Source organism: Rutidosis leptorrhynchoides, chromosome 9, assembly GCF_046630445.1.
Source record: "Rutidosis leptorrhynchoides isolate AG116_Rl617_1_P2 chromosome 9, CSIRO_AGI_Rlap_v1, whole genome shotgun sequence".
In the NCBI taxonomy this organism is placed as follows: domain Eukaryota; kingdom Viridiplantae; phylum Streptophyta; class Magnoliopsida; order Asterales; family Asteraceae; genus Rutidosis; species Rutidosis leptorrhynchoides.
Window position 1 is genome coordinate 324,726,899 of NC_092341.1, and position 21,607 is coordinate 324,748,505.

Sequence of the window (21,607 nt, forward strand, 5' to 3'; positions counted from 1 at the left end):
ATGTCCATAATGTTTATATTTATATCATGTAATTATACATTTAGGTTCCAGTTTGAGAGTCTGTAATTTCCTCCCGCTCAAACTGTGAGGGAGTAGTAGAATATGTTATATGTTAGGATTAGTCCAACCCGATTGTATATTGAGTTTGGTCCATTAGGGTTTAATTAGGATTAGGGTTTCGTTGTACTCTATATATAGTTGATTAATAATATGTTATACCCACGGGAAATTCTATTATTCTACATTCACGAGCCACACGCAAGTCACTTGTGATATGCCTGAGCATTTCTCGATTTTTTTTGACAAATCGTCATAAACCTAAAAGAAATGTGGAAATAAAAGTAGACACCTTACAAGATATATGTAATTAGTGTTGAAGGGCATGGGCCAGTTGGCCCAATTTAATTGAGAAAGGCCAGGAGAGAGGAAAAGATGCAGCCCTTTTTTTGACCGGGTGTAAAAAGGAGGGACAACATTTCTCCAATATTAGTATTAGTATTAGTATTACTAATAATATCTAATGTCAATATCCATTATTTTCAAAGATATTAACCTAGTATATAATAAAAGTAAAACTTTGAGTCAATGTTCATAGACGATAGAAAAGACTTTTTGCACCACTTAGTTTAGACTTAAGTATTTTTTTTCCCTACTTAAAAATGTAAAACGTCTATTTTTGACAAAACAAATCATGATAATAATGTAAAAAGTACAACGGATGGGTAGTTCTCTTTTCAGGTTACTTGGAAAAAACGAATATTTTTACTCGGCTTGTATACGATTATATACGAACGGAAGTATTTTGCAACTAGATCAGACTCTTTTTGTAGAGTATAATATCGATGAATTCGTGTTTGATTTGTTTATAGGTGTGTATATCGTACGAATATATAATATCATATATATGTATGTATAGCGATGGTGATGAAGGTGCTATGATGAGAATGATTTGTTACAGAAGATTGAGCTCATATCATGATCATCAAAGTGTCTAGATTCATCGAATGTAAGATGGTTGCAATGTGAAGATGTTGATTACAAGTTCAGGAGTTTGTGAAGGTGATGGTGATGTTAATTACAAGATTCAATGAACGTAAGATGAGGTTTTCTCAACTTTCGATGGTACTGTCAATATCGTCGCGAATTCGGTTTCCTCCTAACGTGTGTGTGGGTGGCATATGATCGCGAATGTGATTAAGTTCCCACTGGGTGATGCTGATGTCATCATTCGAAAAAGAAAACGGTACAGAGGCTCTTTAAGTGTAAATGGGAAGGGATGATATTTATATCCTCATATCATTCCTTTACAAATGGTAATGTAGAGGTAAAAGCTAACATAGAAACCATATCTATTTTATACTCAACACTTTTTGTACTCCAAGATAAGAACTAGTAATACTTTTTTGTGACAACCACACACTAATATATGTAAAGTATTAAATTCGCATGTGTTTCATATCCAAAACAAGAACTCAAACGACCCCTCAATGGCATCGTCATCTACATAACTAGTGGACTAGAATGGTTTAATAACAATAGTTCATTATACTGATGGAATCAATTGTCTATAGCTCACACCTATACCACTTATCTTGCTTCTCACAATCATAATGCTCCGGCCACCATTATCCACCCTTCACCACCAACATCCGCCGCCATTCCCATTCCTCCAATCAATAGAATTTACAACCACCAAACACTAAAGTGATCGACAGACAAATTTGGGTCAATAATAATGTCGCGTAGTTCATCGAACAAAAGTAGAGAAAGATTGTTATCTCGAAAGGCTTATTCGGACCTTGGGCTATACACTGATTCAAGTAGTGCCACAGAGATTGGCGAACCATCGTCTTTTGACGGGATCAAGAAATGGTGGAACATTAATGTCCAAATGGTTGTTTTTAAGGCCTATGGAATGGGCCGTTCTGACCCGAAAAAGGTCATTTTTGCTCTTAAATCGGGCTTGGCGATTGCAATTGTTTCTGCACTTATATTTGTTTCGGAAACTCTTCCTTACGTTAGCGAAAATATTATTTGGGCAATCCTTACTGCTGTCCTCATCTTCGAGTTCAATGTAGGTATGTGATAACTTTACTTATGTGGTGTAGATTGTTACTCCATATGTTATGTAGTTTTTGTTTGCAAAATCATTAATCACTTATTAAAGATTTGATTGTATAGTTTGTTATCATTAATCAAAATCAATATTCCCTCTTTTTAGCGAAAAACCGAATACAATTTTAAATTAAAATAAATCAAAAGATGTAATTAAGTTACAAATTGTTTCATGTCTTAACATGTCTGATACAATGATCGACCATATTCACCGATTTGAACAACCTATTGACTTGGAGTTAACCCATGAACAAACGGTAAACAAACACCAAAGGACAATTGAAATATCAAAACTCGCATAAATTATTACGAGGAGGCAACGCCCCCTTGCAGGGTCCTTGGGGCAGCGCTTTTGGTGGGGGTACTATATTGTATACCGAAAAATCTCATCTCAACGAATTTTCCCGCCAACTGATACATCTTTTCGGGTAACAATTTTTCCCGCCAAAAACAAAATGTTGCATTCTTTCTTTACACCCTTCGTTGCACCTTTTCGAATTGCAACCGAATTTAATGTGTTTTCCCTACAGGGAAACATTTGGTTGCTTCTAATATGAAAGACAAAAAACACAGTGATTCTCTATACACTTTGAATTTGTATCTTTTTGCATGTACACAAATCTCGTTCTTTTCTTATCTCAATTAAGATTTCGTTATACCTAAGGCTTGTAGAGTCGAAATACTTAATTAAGAAAGTGATTATTAGGACCGTAAATGAGCAGAGCTACTCGAGCTCGACTTGTAAAAGCTCGACTCGAGCCGAGCCTAGACGAGCTCGAGCCCCGAGCTTGAACTTATTTTGGAGCTCGTTTAATAAACGAGCCCAGCTTCGAGCTTCATATCTCGAGCTCGAACAAGCTCGCGAGCCTAAACGAGCTTTTCATATATATAAACTAAAATATTATTTTATTTGTACTAATATAATATATATATATAAGTATATATAATAATTACAAAATATAAACAAATAATAGTTAATATAATAATATTAAATATGATTATAAGTGGATAAAAATTACATAAACAAAAAATATTAAATGGAATAAAATTAAATCATATAAAATATATTTATATAATTAACGAATCGAACTCGAGCCGAGCTCGATCTTATAAAATATTAAACGAGCCGAGCTTGAGCTTAAGGTATTAGGCTCGAATCGAGCGGAGCTCGAGCCCGAACTCTTTAAAATATAAACGAGCTCGAGTTTGGATCGACTCGTTTATAGCCCTAGTGATTACAATTCAAGAACCAATCACATTATCAATTTACTTTACTACCATATTTTATAACAAATTCTTGCATCTTAGCAAAGAACGAACATCAAGATTCGTTACAAAGTAATCATTGACTTGCATTTGATAGTGTGAAACATTTGATATGATGAAAACAGAGAGCATCCCTAAACCTACAAGAAGCACTGAAAAACCTGTCTTCAATTTCGCTGAACACTTGCACACAATATTATTATTGTTGTTGTTGATGCTCCTCCTCCTCCTCTAATCATAGTTTTTTTTTTATTATTATTAAATATGAGTTTTTTCATAAAAGCTAAAAGTTACAAAAAAGCTCCAATAAGCTCGTCGCAAAACGTAGTCAAAAGTTATCAGCTATGTTAAAAGCTACCAATTAGTTTTGCCAAACATACCCATAGACTGAGGACATTTTCGACATCTATGCTCTTAGCAATTTCATTTGACCATCCATAAGGGAGGTTAGTGGCTCGATCACCATGAGCTGCAAAATATTTTCATTGAGGTTACCCGTCCATTTAATGGGCCTCTGAAGTTGCTGATGCGTTGCGTTCTAGCCTTACATGAGGGGATTTAACCACAAGCGATGCCCGTATGGATTTGCCGTGTGGGTTTTTCTTCAGAAGGACAGTAAGATTGTAATGTTCGTCCCATAAAATAATCGAGTGGGTGGGAATCGATATTGCGTTCAAACCCGGTTAGTGACTTATCTGCTAAAAAATGTGAACATTTTTTATAAATCCACATACCTATTTGGTATGTTTGATAAATTCATTTTATATGTTAGATAAATCCATCGCAAATACGAATTACCAAGCTGTATTCTCATTAATACATAATTTCGATGAATTAATTATAAGTCATATAACTGCCTTTTTTAAACTAATAATAAAACAGGTATTAACACAAGGTTAAGGCGCATTAGTCGTTTACATGTTAGGATCATAGATCTCAGAGTCAGACATATATAATACTCCAACTCTGATTAATAGTAATGCTTACCCACATACTATTTTCGGATCACCGGCCTGTTTTTCCGATACTTCTCCGGCCAATTTTCCGATATCCATCCATACCCAACTGGGTTACTCGTCTTTATACTAAAAGGTTCTTGCTTTACCAACAAAAACAATTTTTGCTATCTCCTGAAGGCTAAAACTATCCATACCCAAGTGGGTCACTTTATTTTCATAAAAAGTTTCTTGCTTTATGAACATTATACAGTTTTCATAAAAAGATGGCAGGAAATCTTGGATCCACGTCACTTAAAGAAAGATTTATACCAAGACATGGGTATTCAGAGTTAGGGTTCTATCCTGAATCATATCTCTCTAATACTAACAATGTTGATAACGTGTCATTTATCGATAGGATCAAAAGATGGTGGAATGATTTTGTGGTGTTTGTTGTTAATTGTTATGAAATGGGTCAATCCGACCCGAGACAGTTTATATTTGCGGCTAAATCTGGTTTAGCACTTGCTCTTGTTTCTGTACTTATATTTTTTAAAGAATCATCCAATTACGTTAGCCAATATTCCATCTGGGCTATTCTGACTGTCGTCGTTGTATTCGAATTCAGCGTTGGTAAGCTATAAGTAATCCTTAATTCTTGTTATTAGCCCATTATTTATTTCTAGCTACATTACATTTTTCAATTTTTGGTGTTTGTTATGAAGCCTGTATATGTGGAATTTGAATTTGGGAATATTACAATGTGCAGTTTAGGAATATTATTACTTGCAATAAAATTCTTTTCCTAATTGTTTATTCAAATTTGAATACTTAGTTTGAATCTTTATCACATTCATAATAGTGTTGTGGACATCTTGTTATCAAGTTGTGATTTTCGCAGTCTGGTTAGAAGTTAGTGTGTTAAATGGGAAAACGACTTGGAATAAGTATCTAGATTAGTTGACCATAATGGATGCTGCATTGACTTTGTTAATTCCACCTGATTGATTTTGATCTTGGTGATGTTTGAACCCCTCTATAGGTGCAACACTTAGCAAAGGGTTCAATCGTGCTTTAGGGACGTTTTCTGCTGGTGTACTTGCGTTAGCTATCGCTCAAATAGCTATATGGTCCGGGGAGTGGCATGAAGTTGTGACCGTAATCAGCATCTTTATAACAGGTCACTATCAATACCTTTTCCATAAATAACTTTACCGTTAATATTAATAAAAAGTTTAGAATTTTGTTAACGACAGCCCTTAGGGTTGTTGTTAACATGCATAAAAGTACTGTACAATTCAATAACCACCACTATAAAGACAATATGTGACCGCCCTGTACAACAATTTTATGCACGTTAATGACAACCCTTAAGGCTGTCGTTTGAAAATCTTAAAGTTTATTGGATACTAAAATTTAGGTTGCTGTGATCTTTTATATGTTTCAGGCTCTATTTCAAGTTATGTGAAACTCTACCCGTCAATGAAGGCATATGAATACGGGTTTAGAGTCTTTATGTTGACTTTCTGTATAGTACTTGTATCGGGTAGTTCACATTTTGTTCAAACAGCTGTTTCAAGATTGTTGTTGATTGGAGTAGGGGCGGGTGTATGTTTGGTTGTTAATATTTGTGTTTATCCGATTTGGGCTGGTGAAGATCTGCATAAATCGGTTGTAAAGAATTTTAGGGGCGTTGCTACTTCTTTAGAAGGTAAACATTAAATTAACAACCTTTTGTATCTGTCCTTGTCGATACACAAAATGGGCAGTATTAGTTATTAAAGTATTAATCTTTTTAATTTTCCTTTATAGGATGTGTTAATAATTACCTTCAACATTTTGGATACGAAAGGATACCATCAAAGATTCTTGTATATCAAGCTTCCGATGACCCGTTGTATAGTGGATACAGATCAGCAGTACAGTCTAGCAGTCAAGAAGATGCTCTGGTTTGGTTTTATTGTTTGTTTTTGTTTATTTAATTTATAATAAGGATATTTTATCAGCGATTAGCTAACTATTTGTTTTTTTTTTTTTTTATTTTTTTTTTTTTTGTATGTAAATTGAAGCTGGCGTTTGCTGTGTGGGAACCGCCTCATGGACGTTACAAAATGTTGAAATATCCATGGAGTAATTATGTCAAAGTTAGCGGTGCACTTAGGCATTGTGCTTTTATGGTCATGGCGATGCATGGTTGTATACTTTCAGAAATACAGGTAATTTTTAAGTTAGTTTTTCTTGCTAAAATGAATCTTGAAATTAAATACATTAGTCCGTATTGTAACCATAGTGTTTATTGACAATAAAGTTACGATCTTTATTCCGATCCAGATAGACTTGCTCTTGGTGATAATTTAAACCATTTTCTTGATTATCTGAAGCTTTATATTTATACTTCTGACTAGAGGGGGCGCCAATGTGCGCAATTCACCGGTTACGGGTCTCGTCGCTCGGGGGCTCGTCACCAGGGGTTTTACTCGCTAGTGGGGACCCAATGTGGTTGTTGCTAGGGAGGTTTCCTCTGGTGAACGGAAAAAAGATAGGAATGTTTGTTTGATCTAAGCTATTAAAGCCTTCAAGTTGCATAATCTGAAGCTTTATATTTACGCGTATATAGGCAACGTCCGAACTAAGAAACGTGTTCAAAAATGAGATCCAAAAGGTCGGAATTGAAGGCGCGAGAATATTACGTGAGCTAGGAAACAAAGTTGAAAAAATGGAAAAATTAAGCCCAGATATTGACTTGCTCGATAAAGTGCATGAGGCTGCAGAGGAGTTGCAGATGAAGATTGACCAAAAGTCTTATACTTTCATCAACTCAGAAAAATGGGCAGTTGGAAATCAACCAAAAGAATTTGAAGATCCCGATCGTTTTCAAGAATTAAAAGAAGATGAAATTAAACCGAATGTTATCAACTCTTTAAGTGAAGCAAACCTAAAACCGCCACTTGTACCTAATAAGACTTTAGACCGAAATGTTACAAATTTGTCGAACCATCCTTCAATGGTGCACTGGGGTTCATCTGAAGATATGTTGAAACATCAAGTACATTGGCCTTCACGGTTTTCAGTTCTCGGTGACCAAATTTTGAATGTTCGTGAAGTGAAGACTCATGAAAGTGCGAGTGCGTTGTCTCTTGCTACTTTCACGTCGTTATTGATCGAGTTTGTTGCAAGGCTTCAAAATCTTGTAAATGCGTTCGAAGAACTTAGTGACAAGGCTAAGTTTACTGAACCTGCAAATCCACTTGAAGCCAAGGAGACAATTAGTCTTTGGACTAAGTTTCTTAACAGTGTTGGCATCAAGTGATTTTTGATTATTTTCGGGTTTGAAACTATGATTGGCGTACCAAAATCGACTCGTTTGAAAGAATTTTGTGTCTGGTATTTTTGTGTTGCATTGTAAAGATGGAGAAGTTAGGGAATTGTTTGTTGTACATTCAAAATTTTGAAAAATTTAATCTTTATTTGGAATTGCATTGTTAAATTGATTATTTGATTAGTGTGACATAAAGTCACCATAATCAGTAACATTTGAACCAACAAGTTTTGCTTCTCATTGTCTGGTTATTTGAAGTATTGTTTAACTTAGTTTGCAGGCTTCTTTTTACTAGTGCACAAGGTGTCTTGATTTTTAGATAAAATAAAAATAAAAATAAAAATTAAAAGCACTTTGTTCTTTTATCACATTATCCAGTAAGTTGTAAGAACCATAATGTTCAATTTTTCAGGTTAAGAAAACCCATATTGACCCGTTTAATCTGATAACCTTTTTAGATAAACGATTTACTTGATTCCTCCTCAGGTTAGTGGGGTGCGGGTTGATTTGAAATAATTAACTCGGTATCTAATCAGGTTATATTTAGGTCGACTAATTTCGACCCTCAACCACAACACGCCTAATCAGGTTATACTTGGGACACGACTAATTTCGACCCTCATTCACAACACACCTAGTCAGGTTTATACTTGAGACAAATTTCGACCCTCAACCACAACACTCGTAAGCTGTAACCTAGAACTTGTGAATTTTTTTGTTGACCTTTTTATATACAGTTCATCTTTTCAAGAAAGGAACGAAAAACTCAATTTCTCAAATGAACACCTGAACAGAAGTAGTCTAAGATATAAACCAAGACGACAAAGTAGGAAATTATCCGAAAAACCTATTTAGAAAACTCAGAAGGTTAATAGTAATTATCAAACATGAAACTTAAAGATACAACCTTAAGAATTATCGTCAAGGACCACAGTCATCTTCATAATAAGTACTCAAGCTTTTAGACGGAGGGAAAAAACTAAAAGCTAAAAGCTACTAGAACCAGCGTTTAACTTTTAGCTTCTAGTTTTTTGTCATTTTACTATTTATTTTAATAGTTTCAGACTTTCAGCTACTCTACCAAACAACAAAATATATCTAAAAAATAACACCTAACAACTATCACTTACCGGCTAAAAGCTACCGACTAAAAGCAAAAAGCTACCAACTAGTTTTTGTCAAACATGCCCCTATGCAGTAATTTGAAGATGGTTTTACTACATTCTAAACAAAAAAAAAATATAGAAAGTCAGTTAAAAGAAATGCAGAAGTGAAAAATAAAAGAATCTAACAACCATCAAGCAAATTCAATAAAAACACAACCAAAATTTCATTCATCAAACCATTGTATCCTACAAGAGGCTCAAAATGCTAAAACATCCAGGTCTTCTACAGATTCATCAAGTTTACGATAACAATAAGAAACTTAAAAACTCAACAATGGAACAATTTAAGATCTTATAACCATACGATAAAATTCATCCTGTCCTTCAAATGTCACCAGGGAGAGACTTGATGATGTCAGAGTCACCTGCGTCAACAATTTGTAGTTAAAAAAAACTCACCAACAGGAACGATTATAACAAATTTGTAACAATTTGATTGATAGTTACCTCCATCAATGATGCTAAGGCATGACACACGGAATAACTTTCCGCACGCAGTCCCTAAATCCACATTGTCTGAAAATGCATAAAAAGCAAAGATCGTCAAGTTTAATTGACAGTGTTTATCTCAAGTTTTCAACCTATCTCTAAATAGATTTGTCTAACAAGTAACCAAAAGAAATATTTGTGGGTTCAAAACTATCATAAAATAATTTAAAAGTAGTCACCAATTTATATATCTTCTTTACTATCCCTTTTTACAAGGCTTTTAAAGTGAAAATACTAGACAAAAACTGGGATGCCTTATTAATAAGGAATTATGTCCCTTATTATGTACCTAGCTACATTATATCATGAGCCTAAAAGTTCCTTAGGCATGCATTCTGCAATTTCTATCTTAATATTATTTTAAATAAACATCCTCTGATACATAACTAGAATATAAAATTTATCAATAAAATTTGAGAATAGAAACAAGTGCACATACTTCCACTGTAATGATGAACTCCGACTTTGGCGAGCATGGCATAGTACTCGATTTCAGACTTCCTCAAAGGAGGGCAATTGTTTGAGATGATAATCAGCTTACCTACAATTTACATCCAATCATTAAAAAACATCAACATATATCACAACATATAATATAATAAACTTCTATATTTGAAACAATTACTACTATTTTACAACATTTCAGCCACTACTTATCAATCAATTTAGGTTGAAAAATGTTGAAATGAAGTAAATTAACTTGTGTTGACAACTAGATATTATATCACATGATAAAATATAAACTTCTGTAGTTGTCACAATTACATTTTTATAACATTTCAGCAACTAATTACATATTCTCCTGGTTAATCAATTTCAAAAAATTGTTAAAATGAAATAAATTTATTTATGTTATCAACAACTAAATATCAAAAACAATAACCAAACAAATAACCTCAAAACATTCAACATTCAAAAATACTATCAATTAAATTAAATTAAAACAAATTTATCTATGAACAGATTAATACCTTTTGAGCTCCTGAGAGATTCAAGCACAGTCTTGTATCCAAGAGTATATTTTCCACTCTTCATAACAAGAGCCAACCTATTGTTGATGCTCTCATGAGTCTTCTTCTGTTATCCCAAGCAAAACACACATCATCATAATCATAATCAATAACACATAATAGTTACATATATATATATAGATATAGGGATGAAAATTGTATGTATATATTACCGTCTTCTTTCCTGACACCATTTTTGATCCGGCAACTGTGAAATTGTATCTCTATGTGAAGAAAATTAGCAAAAAGAAGTTAGCTTTCAATTGCTATACAGCGATACAAGTATGTAAGAATATATTTGGAATTAGGGTTTGCTTACCAGCGGCGGCTTACAGGACTTGCACAAGAATTGTGAGTTTGTGCCAGTCTGTGAGATATTTATATGGGCTGAAAATGGACTGAGGGTTTTAGATTAGCCCGTAGTTATTGGGCCGTTTTGGCCTTTGTTTTAAGGCCTGTTTTATTTTATTTTTATTAACAATTAAAATTGGGGTTATCACCAAAATGCCCAAATATTTTTTCCTCCTTGCACAAGAGCTCAAAAAAAAAAAAAATTGACAAAATGCCCTCGCAAGGCGCAAGGTACCTTGCGACCTTGCCTTCTTGCGTCCTTGCGTATTCTTTTAATTTTTATCACGGTTAAATGACATGTTTAAACGCCCGCGCAAGGTACCTTGCGTACACACTGGCGCAAGTACGCAATCCTCCTTGCGTCCTTGCGTCCTTGCGTCCTTGCGCCTTTATCTTATCAGGAAAGGATTTTCAGGATAAGATTTCATTAGATTTTCTAGATTTTCATGGATAGAATTTCGATCCTATATAAAGAATGTCCCGGGAACTTGAAATTTATCATTTTCTAACAACTCATTCCAAAAGAATTTCAGTGATTATTGGCTAAACAAGGTACATTTTCAAGCATTTTTTTCACTACCTAAATATTTATGAATTGTGTTAATGAAGATAAATTTGTTGTTCATATATGTTGTGGGGGTTCTTTTGAGTATATTAACAACATTCTCAAGTATTTACCCGAAGATTATTTTAGAATTCGGCTAAAACTACCTGTTGCACCTGTAAAACTAATGAATCAGAGAATATTATTAAAAAATGTTCTTAAAAAAATACAAATGCCACCCAATTCACCTGTTTCAATGAGATACATTTATAATAACCATGTTTTTGATATTACGGATGATTATGAAGACTTTCAAGAGTTCTTACAATATGCAATTGTAAATGCTCCGATTGATATTTATGTTGTTGAGAAAGTACGAATGAATCTACCACAACGAAACCCAGAAACACACGTACCACAACGAAACTACGAAAAACACCAGTCACAACGAAACCCAGAAACACTCCAACCACAACCAAACCCAGAAACACACTCAACACAAGTCACTGAACCAAACCTTCATAATTTAGAAGCGGGAGAGCCTGAAATGCCACCTCCAAACACTGAAGAGTTTGATATGTTTAACTATGGTGTTGAAAACGTATGTAAAATTAAAGAAGGAGACCACCCGTTTGAGATATCTGTTGTCGCATCTAGTGATTCAGATGGAGAAAAAGACGGAGACGAAGACGAAGACGAAGAAGATCAATATGAAGAAGAAAAGCAAGATTTATTCTGGAATATGCCACCTCTATTGAGTCAGCAAGAGCAAGAGCCTGAATTTACGACACAAACACCAACCATGTATAGGGTATCAGATTTAATTAAAGTTCGTCAAACTTTTTTGAACAAGGCCGAGTTCATAAACACTCTATTTACAAAATGTCTTGAAGAAAACTTCCAAATTAAGCCTGTAAAGACGGACAAATCTCGATACACCGCTAATTGTGTGTTGCCAAATTGTGAATGGAAAATTAGTGCTTACAAAATACGGAACACTGAAAACTTTATGGTAAAGAAATTGCATGACGTACACACATGCTCACGCACACTAATTATGGGAAACAATAAACATGCTACCAAAAAGGTGTTGGGTAGTATGCTTGTGGATTCTTTCAAGTCTGCAAACCGGGAATACAAAACAAATGATATACGTGCGGATATAGGACAACGGTTCGGTGTCAGCATATCTTACAACCAAGCATGGAGGGCCAAATGTCATACATTACAGATGCTTCGTGGCAGTGCTGAGGACTCGTTCCGAATGCTTCCCCTTTACCTATATAACATTAGGATCCACAACCCGGGAAGCGTAAGTAATTTGGTCACCGACAAAGAAGATAGATTTTTGATGTGTTACTATTCCCTTGGCGTAGTTGTAAGTATCGATAATCTCTCTCATTTTTAACTTATAATTGACCTTATTATAATTGAACACTTTTGACCTGCTAAAATCTATGTAGGTTCGATCATTTGTTCAACATTGTCGCCCGGTAATCATCGTCGATGGTGCGCATTTGAAGGCAGGGTACTCGGGGACAAATTTAGTTGCCGTTGCGATGGATGGCAATAATGGAATTCTGCCATTGGCCTACGGAATTGGTGGCGGCGAGACAAACGAGGTTTGGTCATGGTTCTTAGGCAACCTAAGAGATCATTTAATGAGTTGTGGTATGAGTGATCGTATTTCAGAGCTTACTTTTATTTCTGATCGTGCTGCTTCAATAGCACATGGTGTTTCAACTGTGTTTCCTGAAGCCTTTCACTGTTTTTGCGCACGTCATTTGTTTGGAAGCATCAAGACTAAATCTAACAAATTCAAATATTTTGAATGGCATTATTGGAAAATGGTGAAAGCTTACCGTGGGTCGGATTTTGAGGATCATCTTAGTGTATTTCGAAGAAGATTGAGAGCGTCTTACAATTATTTAGAACAAGTTGGTTTCCACAAATGGTCCAGAAGTAGAGCTGAACATGTTAGGTATTCATACCTTACTAGCAACAGTGTAGAGTCTGTTAACGCACTATCCAAACATGCTCGAAAACTACCTGTTTGCATGTTGTTTGAGTTTTTTCGCGCTTCAGTACAAGATTGGTATTTCAAACATCGCAACCAGTCGGTTAGTCTTACTTCAACGGTTACCCCATATGCTGAACGTAAACTAGGCAAGAGGACGAGAAAATCTAGAAGATGGCAAGCAATTCCATCGACAAACAATCTAATAGAAGTGCGAGATGGCAGAAAAAATGGAATGGTTAATCTCGACGATAAAGTATGTTCATGTGGGCAGTGGCAGTTATCGGGGATACCTTGCGGTCATGTTATTGCAACAGCACGACTTTTCGGCGTGGAGGATGTTACTCAATTTGTATCACACTGGTTCACAACTCAAACTTATATAAATACGTATTTTGAACACATCCTTCCTTTGCCCCATCGGTCAGAATGGTCGTATCCGTCGCCCGGCGTTTTACAAATTGTAAACCCTCCCATTAAGGAGAAAAGAGCCCCTGGACGCCCTAAAAGTACAAAACGTATTCCGTCGAAGGGTGAAGATACTGAAAAAATCGTAAGAACTTGCACTCGTTGCAAAGAACCAGGTCATGGTAGGGATACGTGCACAGCTTCTTATGACCGAACAGGTGAATCAACTTCTAAAAGAGTAGTAAAAACATCGGCCCCAAAATCGAAGAAGGGTCAGGAGAAGGCCACAGATGCTGAAGCTTTTAAGGCATATCAGTCTCAGTTTTATGCAACGTGCAATTTAGGGAGCGATAATTAGTAACACTATCGCATTTGGAATGTCAATTTTATTTTTAACTTATTGTTGGATTTCGTTTGTTGTAATGTATTGTTGTATTTTCCTTGTATTCTAGGTACCTACTGTGTTATTTTATGTAATAAATGTAATTTGTTTTACAAAACACGCAAGGCTTTGCTTTCCTACGCAAGGCCTTTGCTTGCGTACGCAAGGCTTCGCTTGCGTACGCAAGGCTTCGCTTGCGTACGCATGATGACGAAAGTATACACACGCAAGACGCAAAGCATTCCTTGCGTACGAAAAATATACACACGCAAGGACGCAAATCTAAGCTTGCGTACGCAAGCATAAGCTTGCGTCCTTGCGTGTGGTGTCAAATACAACTGTTGCAAAAGTGAATTTACCAGCAACCTATTTACACCAAATTTGCATACAAGACCTGCTATCTATTAGCTACAATGTATCAATCAACCTGAATCTCTACTGGTGGAGTTGGTGGCGGCGGTTCTTGTGTATCAAAACGTGCACGAAAAAACGTTCTTGCCATTCTGTTTCTATACTGCTCTGCAGCCTTTTTAGCATCTCCAATGTTGTCAACCTCCTCCCTTCCATAAATAATCCTCTCCATATGTATGCACACCCAAACCCCACAATCACCATGACCACCAGTCTGCATTGGCACAACGGGACCAGGTTCAATCATCAACTCCACACTCTCTTTATTTTCATAGTATCCAACAATTTGGGAGTCTTTCGTCTTGTTAAAATAGTCAATCGCCTTAAAGTACACTGGCAAGTTGTCACCCAAAATCTTGAAAACTTCGTCAAGTTTTTTTTCACTGACATGTCCGGGTAAACTGTCGTACACAAAAACCTTCATTTCTTCTAACTTCAACTGAAGCAGCAGGAAATGTTCTTCTTTCCAAAAATGTAATGGGATCAAGACCTATAACAGACAGGCAGAAAGGTTAAAACAAAACAAGGACGCAAGGACGCAAGATAAACCTTGCGAAAACCCAAAACTTACGCAAGGACGCAAGGTTAACCTTGCGACAATGGGTCGCAAGGACGCAAGATAAACCTTGCGTTTCCAAAACACACGCAAGCCGCAAGGTTGAACAAGGACGCAAGTGTAGTGACCCGAACTTTTCCATGTTTATATATATTAATTGAGATTGATATTTACATGATTAAATGTTTCCAACATGTTAAGCAATCAAACTTGTTAAGACTTGATTAATTGAAATATGTTTCATATAGACAATTGACCACCCAAGTTGACCGGTGATTCACGAACGTTAAAACTTGTAAAAAACTATATGATGACATATATATGGTTATATATATAGTTAACATGATATTATGATAAGTAAACATATCATTAATTATATTAACAATGAACTGCATATGTAAAAACAAGACTACTAACTTAATGATTTTGAAACGAGACATATATGTAACGTTTATCGTTGTAACGACATTTAATGTATATATATCATATTAAGAGATATTCGTACATCATAATATCATGATAATATAATAATTTAAAATCTCTTTTGATATTATAAACATTGGGTTAACAACATTTAACAAGATCGTTAACCTAAAGGTTTCAAAACAACATTTACATGTAACGACTAACGATGACTTAACGACTCAGTTAAAATGTATATACATGTAGTGTTTTAATATGTATTCATACACTTTTGAAAGACTTCAAGACACTTATCAAAATACTTCTACTTAACAAAAATGCTTACAATTAGATCCTCGTTCAGTTTCATCAACAATTCTACTCGTATGCACCCGTATTCGTACTCGTACAATACACAGCTTTTAGATGTATGTACTATTGGTATATACACTCCAATGATCAGCTCTTAGCAGCCCATGTGAGTCACCTAACACATTTGGGAACCATCATTTGGCAACTAGCATGAAATATCTCATAAAATTACAAAAATATGAGTAATCATTCATGACTTATTTACATGAAAACAAAATAACATATCCTTTATATCTAATCCATACACCAACGACCAAAAACACCTACAAACACTTTCATTTTTCAATTTTCTTCATCTAATTGATCTCTCTCAAGTTCTATCTTCAAGTTCTAAGTGTTCTTCATAAATTCTAAAAGTTCTACTTTCATAAAATCAAGAATACTTTCAAGTTTGCTAGCTCACTTCCAATCTTGTAAGGTGATCATCCAACCTCAAGAAATCTTTGTTTCTTACAGTAGGTTATCATTCTAATACAAGGTAATAATCATATTCAAACTTTGGTTCAATTTCTATAACTATAACAATCTTATTTCAAGTGATGATCTTACTTGAACTTGTTTTCGTGTCATGATTCTGCTTCAAGAACTTCGAGCCATCCAAGGATCCATTGAAGCTAGATCCATTTTTCTCTTTTCCAGTAGGTTTATCCAAGGAACTTAAGGTAGTAATGATGTTCATAACATCATTCGATTCATACATATAAAGCTATCTTATTCGAAGGTTTAAACTTGTAATCACTAGAACATAGTTTAGTTAATTCTAAACTTGTTCGCAAACAAAAGTTAATCCTTCTAACTTGACTTTTAAAATCAACTAAACACATGTTCTATATCTATATGATATGCTAACTTAATGATTTAAAACCTGGAAACACGAAAAACACCGTAAAACCGGATTTACGCCGTCGTAGTAACACCGCGGGCTGTTTTGGGTTAGTTAATTAAAAACTATGATAAACTTTGATTTAAAAGTTGTTATTCTGAGAAAATGATTTTTATTATGAACATGAAACTATATCCAAAAATTATGGTTAAACTCAAAGTGGAAGTATGTTTTCTAAAATGGTCATCTAGACGTCGTTCTTTCGACTGAAATGACTACCTTTACAAAAACGACTTGTAACTTATTTTTCCGACTATAAACCTATACTTTTATGTTTAGATTCATAAAATAGAGTTCAATATGAAACCATAGCAATTTGATTCACTCAAAACGGATTTAAAATGAAGAAGTTATGGGTAAAACAAGATTGGATAATTTTTCTCATTTTAGCTACGTGAAAATTGGTAACAAATCTATTCCAACCATAACTTAATCAACTTGTATTGTATATTATGTAATCTTGAGATACCATAGACACGTATACAATGTTTCGACCTATCATGTCGACACATCTATATATATTTCGGAACAACCATAGACACTCTATATGTGAATGTTGGAGTTAGCTATACAGGGTTGAGGTTGATTCCAAAATATATATAGTTTGAGTTGTGATCAATACTGAGATACGTATACACTGGGTCGTGGATTGATTCAAGATAATATTTATCGATTTATTTCTGTACATCTAACTGTGGACAACTAGTTGTAGGTTACTAACGAGGACAGCTGACTTAATAAACTTAAAACATCAAAATATATTAAAAGTGTTGTAAATATATTTTGAACATACTTTGATATATATGTATATATTGTTATAGGTTCGTGAATCAACCAGTGGCCAAGTCTTACTTCCCGACGAAGTAAAAATCTGTGAAAGTGAGTTATAGTCCCACTTTTAAAATCTAATATTTTTGGGATGAGAATACATGCAGGTTTTATAAATGATTTACAAAATAGACACAAGTACGTGAAACTACATTCTATGGTTGAATTATCGAAATCGAATATGCCCCTTTTTATTAAGTCTGGTAATCTAAGAATTAGGGAACAGACACCCTAATTGACGCGAATCCTAAAGATAGATCTATTGGGCCTAACAAACCCCATCCAAAGTACCGGATGCTTTAGTACTTCGAAATTTATATCATATCCGAAGGGTGTCCCGGAATGATGGGGATATTCTTATATATGCATCTTGTTATTGTCGGTTACCAGGTGTTCACCATATGAATGATTTTTATCTCTATGTATGGGATGTGTATTGAAATATGAAATCTTGTGGTCTATTATTATGATTTGATATATATAGGTTAAACCTATAACTCACCAACATTTTTGTTGACGTTTTAAGCATGTTTATTCTCAGGTGATTATTAAGAGCTTCCGCTGTCGCATACTTAAATAAGGACGAGAATTGGAGTCCATGCTTGTATGATATTGTGTAAAAACTGCATTCAAGAAACTTATTTTGTTGTAACATATTTGTATTGTAAACCATTATGTAATGGTCGTGTGTAAACAGGATATTTTAGATTATCATTATTTGATAATCTACGTAAAGCTTTTTAAACCTTTATTGATGAAATAAAGGTTATGGTTTGTTTTAAAATGAATGCAGTCTTTGAAAAACGTCTCATATAGAGGTCAAAACCTCGCAACGAAATCAATTAATATGGAACGTTTTTAATCAATAAGAACGGGACATTTCAGTTGGTATCCGAGCGTTGGTCTTAGAGAACCAGAATTTTGCATTAGTGTGTCTTATCGAGTTTGTTAGGATGCATTAGTGAGTCTGGACTTCGACCGTGTTTACTTGAAAAATGATTGCTTAACAAATTTTGTTGGAAACTATATATTTTTAACATGTGAATATTATGTGATATATTAATCTCTTAACGCGTTTGATATTATGTGATAGATGTCTACCTCTAGAACAAGTCCCATTGACTCACCTAATAATAATGAAGAGTCAAATGTAAATTGGAATGATTCGTGGACTGATTCACAAGTTCCCGAAGAGGAACCGGAAGAAGAGTCGGAACCGGAAGAAGAATCGGAACCGGAAGAAGAATCGGAACCGGATGAAGAAATAGAACCGGTGGGGGAAATAATAAAACGGTTAAGTAAAAGAAAATCCTCAACCAACCGACCAAGGTTAATTATGGTCAATGGTGTTTCCGCCAAGGAAGCAAAATATTGGGAGGATTACCAATTCTCCGATGAATCGGATTCCGACGAGAATTCCGATGATGTTATAGAAATTACCCCAACTGAATTTAAAAAGGCAAAAGAAAATAATAAGGGAAAGGGCATAAAAATAGAGAAATCTAATTCCAACCCCGATGAACTTTATATGTATCGACAACCCCCGAAGTCCTTAAGTTGTAACAATGACCCGGGAACCTCTAAACCACCAGGTTTTTCTAAACCAATGTGGATAACGACGGCTCGTATTAGGGGAACATCATATATCCCTAGAAACTTGGCAAAACGAACCAAAACCGAAGAAGAAGAAACAAGCGAGTCGGAATAAGATAGTTGTATTCGTGTGGTGTAATATATGTAATATAGTGTGCTTATGCTTTATGATATATGTAAAAATTGCTTGTATTAATAAGTATTTTTTTTTATGAATCTAACTCTTGTCTATTTTACAGTATAAAAACACAAAATGGATAGACAACCCAATATTTTAAGAGACCTACCCGGAGACATGATTGATGAAATCTTGTCTAGAGTCGGTCAGAATTCTTCGGCACAACTATTTAAGGCGAGATCAGTTTGTAAGACATTCGAAGAACGTTCCAAGAATGCCTTGGTTTATAAAAGGCTTTCGTTCGGAAGATGGGGAATATCACATTGGGAAATCCATAAGTTACGATGTGTTTACTTTGACGCATATATTGCGGGGAACCCAAATGCTATTTTACGCAACGGGTTAAGAAATTATTTTGACTCAGTATATCCGAATATAGGACTTCGTGATTTAGAAAAAGCAGCTAACATGCAACATAAAGAAGCATGTTATGCTTACGGGTTAGTAATGTTCGCTTCTCACCAAAGTGAGAACAAGAACATCGGGCTACAACTATTAAACAAAACGTTCCCACAAGTGACGGAGTCGGTAATTGGGGTAAGAAATGAGGTTTTTAGGTTATTACGAGACTGTTGGTCATTACGTAACCCTCGTCCCTTTGATGATGTTACAACACGCTGTCTTATCAATGGCCATAACGGTTATGTTCCACAAGACCAAGGATGGGAAGTAGTCCTAGTAAAACCAGAATGCATGACTTGTTTCTGGACGTATGAATTATGTGTCTTTATTGCCTTTGCTGAACGACTTGTGTACTAGCTAGAATTATCTTCACAACTATCTTGTATCGAAGTTATTGTGTGCTATATTTCATGCTTTATGTAAAATAAGCGGTATTGTAAGTTTGTAAAATATTGTATAAAAGTTTGAACGCGAAATATTATTATAATCAGTTTTTCATATAGAATTGTAGTAGTTGAATTGTATATTAGCTACTAAGTATGAACTTAACGGGTAGGTACTACCCGAATTTAAACTTATAAAACGCTAATATGAAGAAAAAGCTTTTATAAATGAGTTCATATTATGCTACGAAATACTATTAACTACTCTTAATATTCTGTATGATTAACTTGTTCCATTTAACTATTTTGAAGGAAATGGCACCGACTACTCGACACACCGTGAATATGAATGAAGAGGAATTCCGTACTTTTATAGCTTCAAACATAGCCGCAGTACAGGCTGCGCTACATACCAACAATAACCTTGGATCTAGCAGTACAGGAAATCGTGTAGGATGCACCTACAAAGAATTCACTGCCTGCAAACCTTTGGAATTTGATGGAACCGAAGGACCGATCGGATTGAAACGGTGGACCGAGAAGGTCGAATCGGTGTTTGCCATAAGTAAGTGTACTGAAGAGGACAAAGTAAAGTACGCTACGCATACCTTCACAGGTTCTGCGTTAACATGGTGGAATACCTATCTAGAGCAAGTGGGACAAGACGATGCGTACGCACTATCGTGGTCAGCATTCAAGCACTTGATGAACGAGAAGTACCGTCCCAGAACCGAGGTCAATAAGCTCAAGACAGAACTTAGAGGGTTACGAACCCAAGGATTTGATATTACCACGTACGAAAGACGATTCACAGAATTGTGCCTATTGTGTCCGGGAGCATTCGAAGATGAGGAAGAGAAGATCGACGCGTTTGTGAAAGGATTACCGGAAAGAATCCAAGAAGATATAAGTTCACACGAGCCCGCCTCCATACAACAGGCATGTAGAATGGCTCACAAACTCGTGAACCAAATTGAAGAAAGAATTAAAGAACAGACTGCTGAAGAGGCCAATGTGAAGCAAGTCAAAAGAAAGTGGGAGGAAAACGGTGATAAGAATCACCAATACAACAACAACAGCAATTACAACAATAATCGCAACAATTATCCCAACAATCGCAACATCAATCGCAACTACAACAAACGGCCCAACAACAACAACAACAACAACAACAGCAACTACAACAATCATCCCAACAACAATAATAACCGCAACAACAACAACAATCAGAAGCAGCTATGCCAAAGGTGTGAAAAGAATCACTCGGGGTTCTGCACCAAATTTTGCAACAAGTGTAAAAGAAATGGTCATAGCGCGGCGAAGTGTGAGGTCTACGGACCAGGGGTTAATAGAACGAAAGGAACAAATGGTGTCGGAACGAGTAATGGTGGAGCAAGTAGTGTCGGAGCAAGTTATGCCAATGTAGTTTGTTATAAATGTGGAAAACCGGGCCACATTATTAGAAATTGCCCGAACCAGGAGAACACGAATGGACAAGGCCGTGGAAGAGTTTTCAATATTAATGCGGCAGAGGCACAGGAAGACCCGGAGCTTGTTACGGGTACGTTTCTTATTGACAATAAATCTGCTTACG

General features: G+C 35.3%; 2 protein-coding genes across 2 annotated transcripts; one reads left to right on the forward strand and one right to left on the reverse strand.

Moving 5' to 3' along the window:
• The first annotated feature begins 1,439 nt into the window (after positions 1 to 1,439).
• Positions 1,440 to 7,629, forward strand: LOC139866251 (aluminum-activated malate transporter 4-like). Its single transcript, XM_071854435.1, has 6 exons — positions 1,440 to 2,078; positions 5,362 to 5,499; positions 5,767 to 6,030; positions 6,132 to 6,268; positions 6,389 to 6,535; positions 6,937 to 7,629. The coding sequence occupies exons 1-6, from the start codon at positions 1,736 to 1,738 to the stop codon at positions 7,627 to 7,629; spliced, it is 1,722 nt and encodes a 573-aa protein (XP_071710536.1). The 5' UTR covers positions 1,440 to 1,735.
• A 1,312-nt stretch (positions 7,630 to 8,941) lies between these two features.
• LOC139866844 (large ribosomal subunit protein eL30-like) lies at positions 8,942 to 10,623 on the reverse strand. Its single transcript, XM_071855136.1, has 5 exons — positions 10,477 to 10,623; positions 10,265 to 10,370; positions 9,733 to 9,834; positions 9,252 to 9,320; positions 8,942 to 9,169 (listed from the first exon to the last, which is right to left on the reverse strand). Exons 1-5 carry the CDS (start codon positions 10,495 to 10,497, stop codon positions 9,129 to 9,131), a joined length of 339 nt encoding a protein of 112 aa, XP_071711237.1. The 5' UTR covers positions 10,498 to 10,623; the 3' UTR covers positions 8,942 to 9,128.
• Positions 10,624 to 21,607: the final 10,984 nt, after the last annotated feature.

Coding starts and splice junctions, on each gene's coding strand:
- LOC139866251 (XM_071854435.1), top strand. CDS start 1,736: ATGTCGCGTAGTTCATCGAACAAAAGTAGAGAAAGATTGTTATCTCGA. Junction 6,031..6,131: donor CGTTGCTACTTCTTTAGAAG/GTAAACATTAAA, acceptor TTTCCTTTATAG/GATGTGTTAATAATTACCTT. Junction 6,536..6,936: donor GTATACTTTCAGAAATACAG/GTAATTTTTAAG, acceptor ACGCGTATATAG/GCAACGTCCGAACTAAGAAA.
- LOC139866844 (XM_071855136.1), bottom strand. CDS start 10,497: ATGGTGTCAGGAAAGAAGACG. Junction 10,371..10,476: donor TGGTGTCAGGAAAGAAGACG/GTAATATATACA, acceptor TTGGGATAACAG/AAGAAGACTCATGAGAGCAT. Junction 9,321..9,732: donor AGTTCATCATTACAGTGGAA/GTATGTGCACTT, acceptor ATGCATTTTCAG/ACAATGTGGATTTAGGGACT.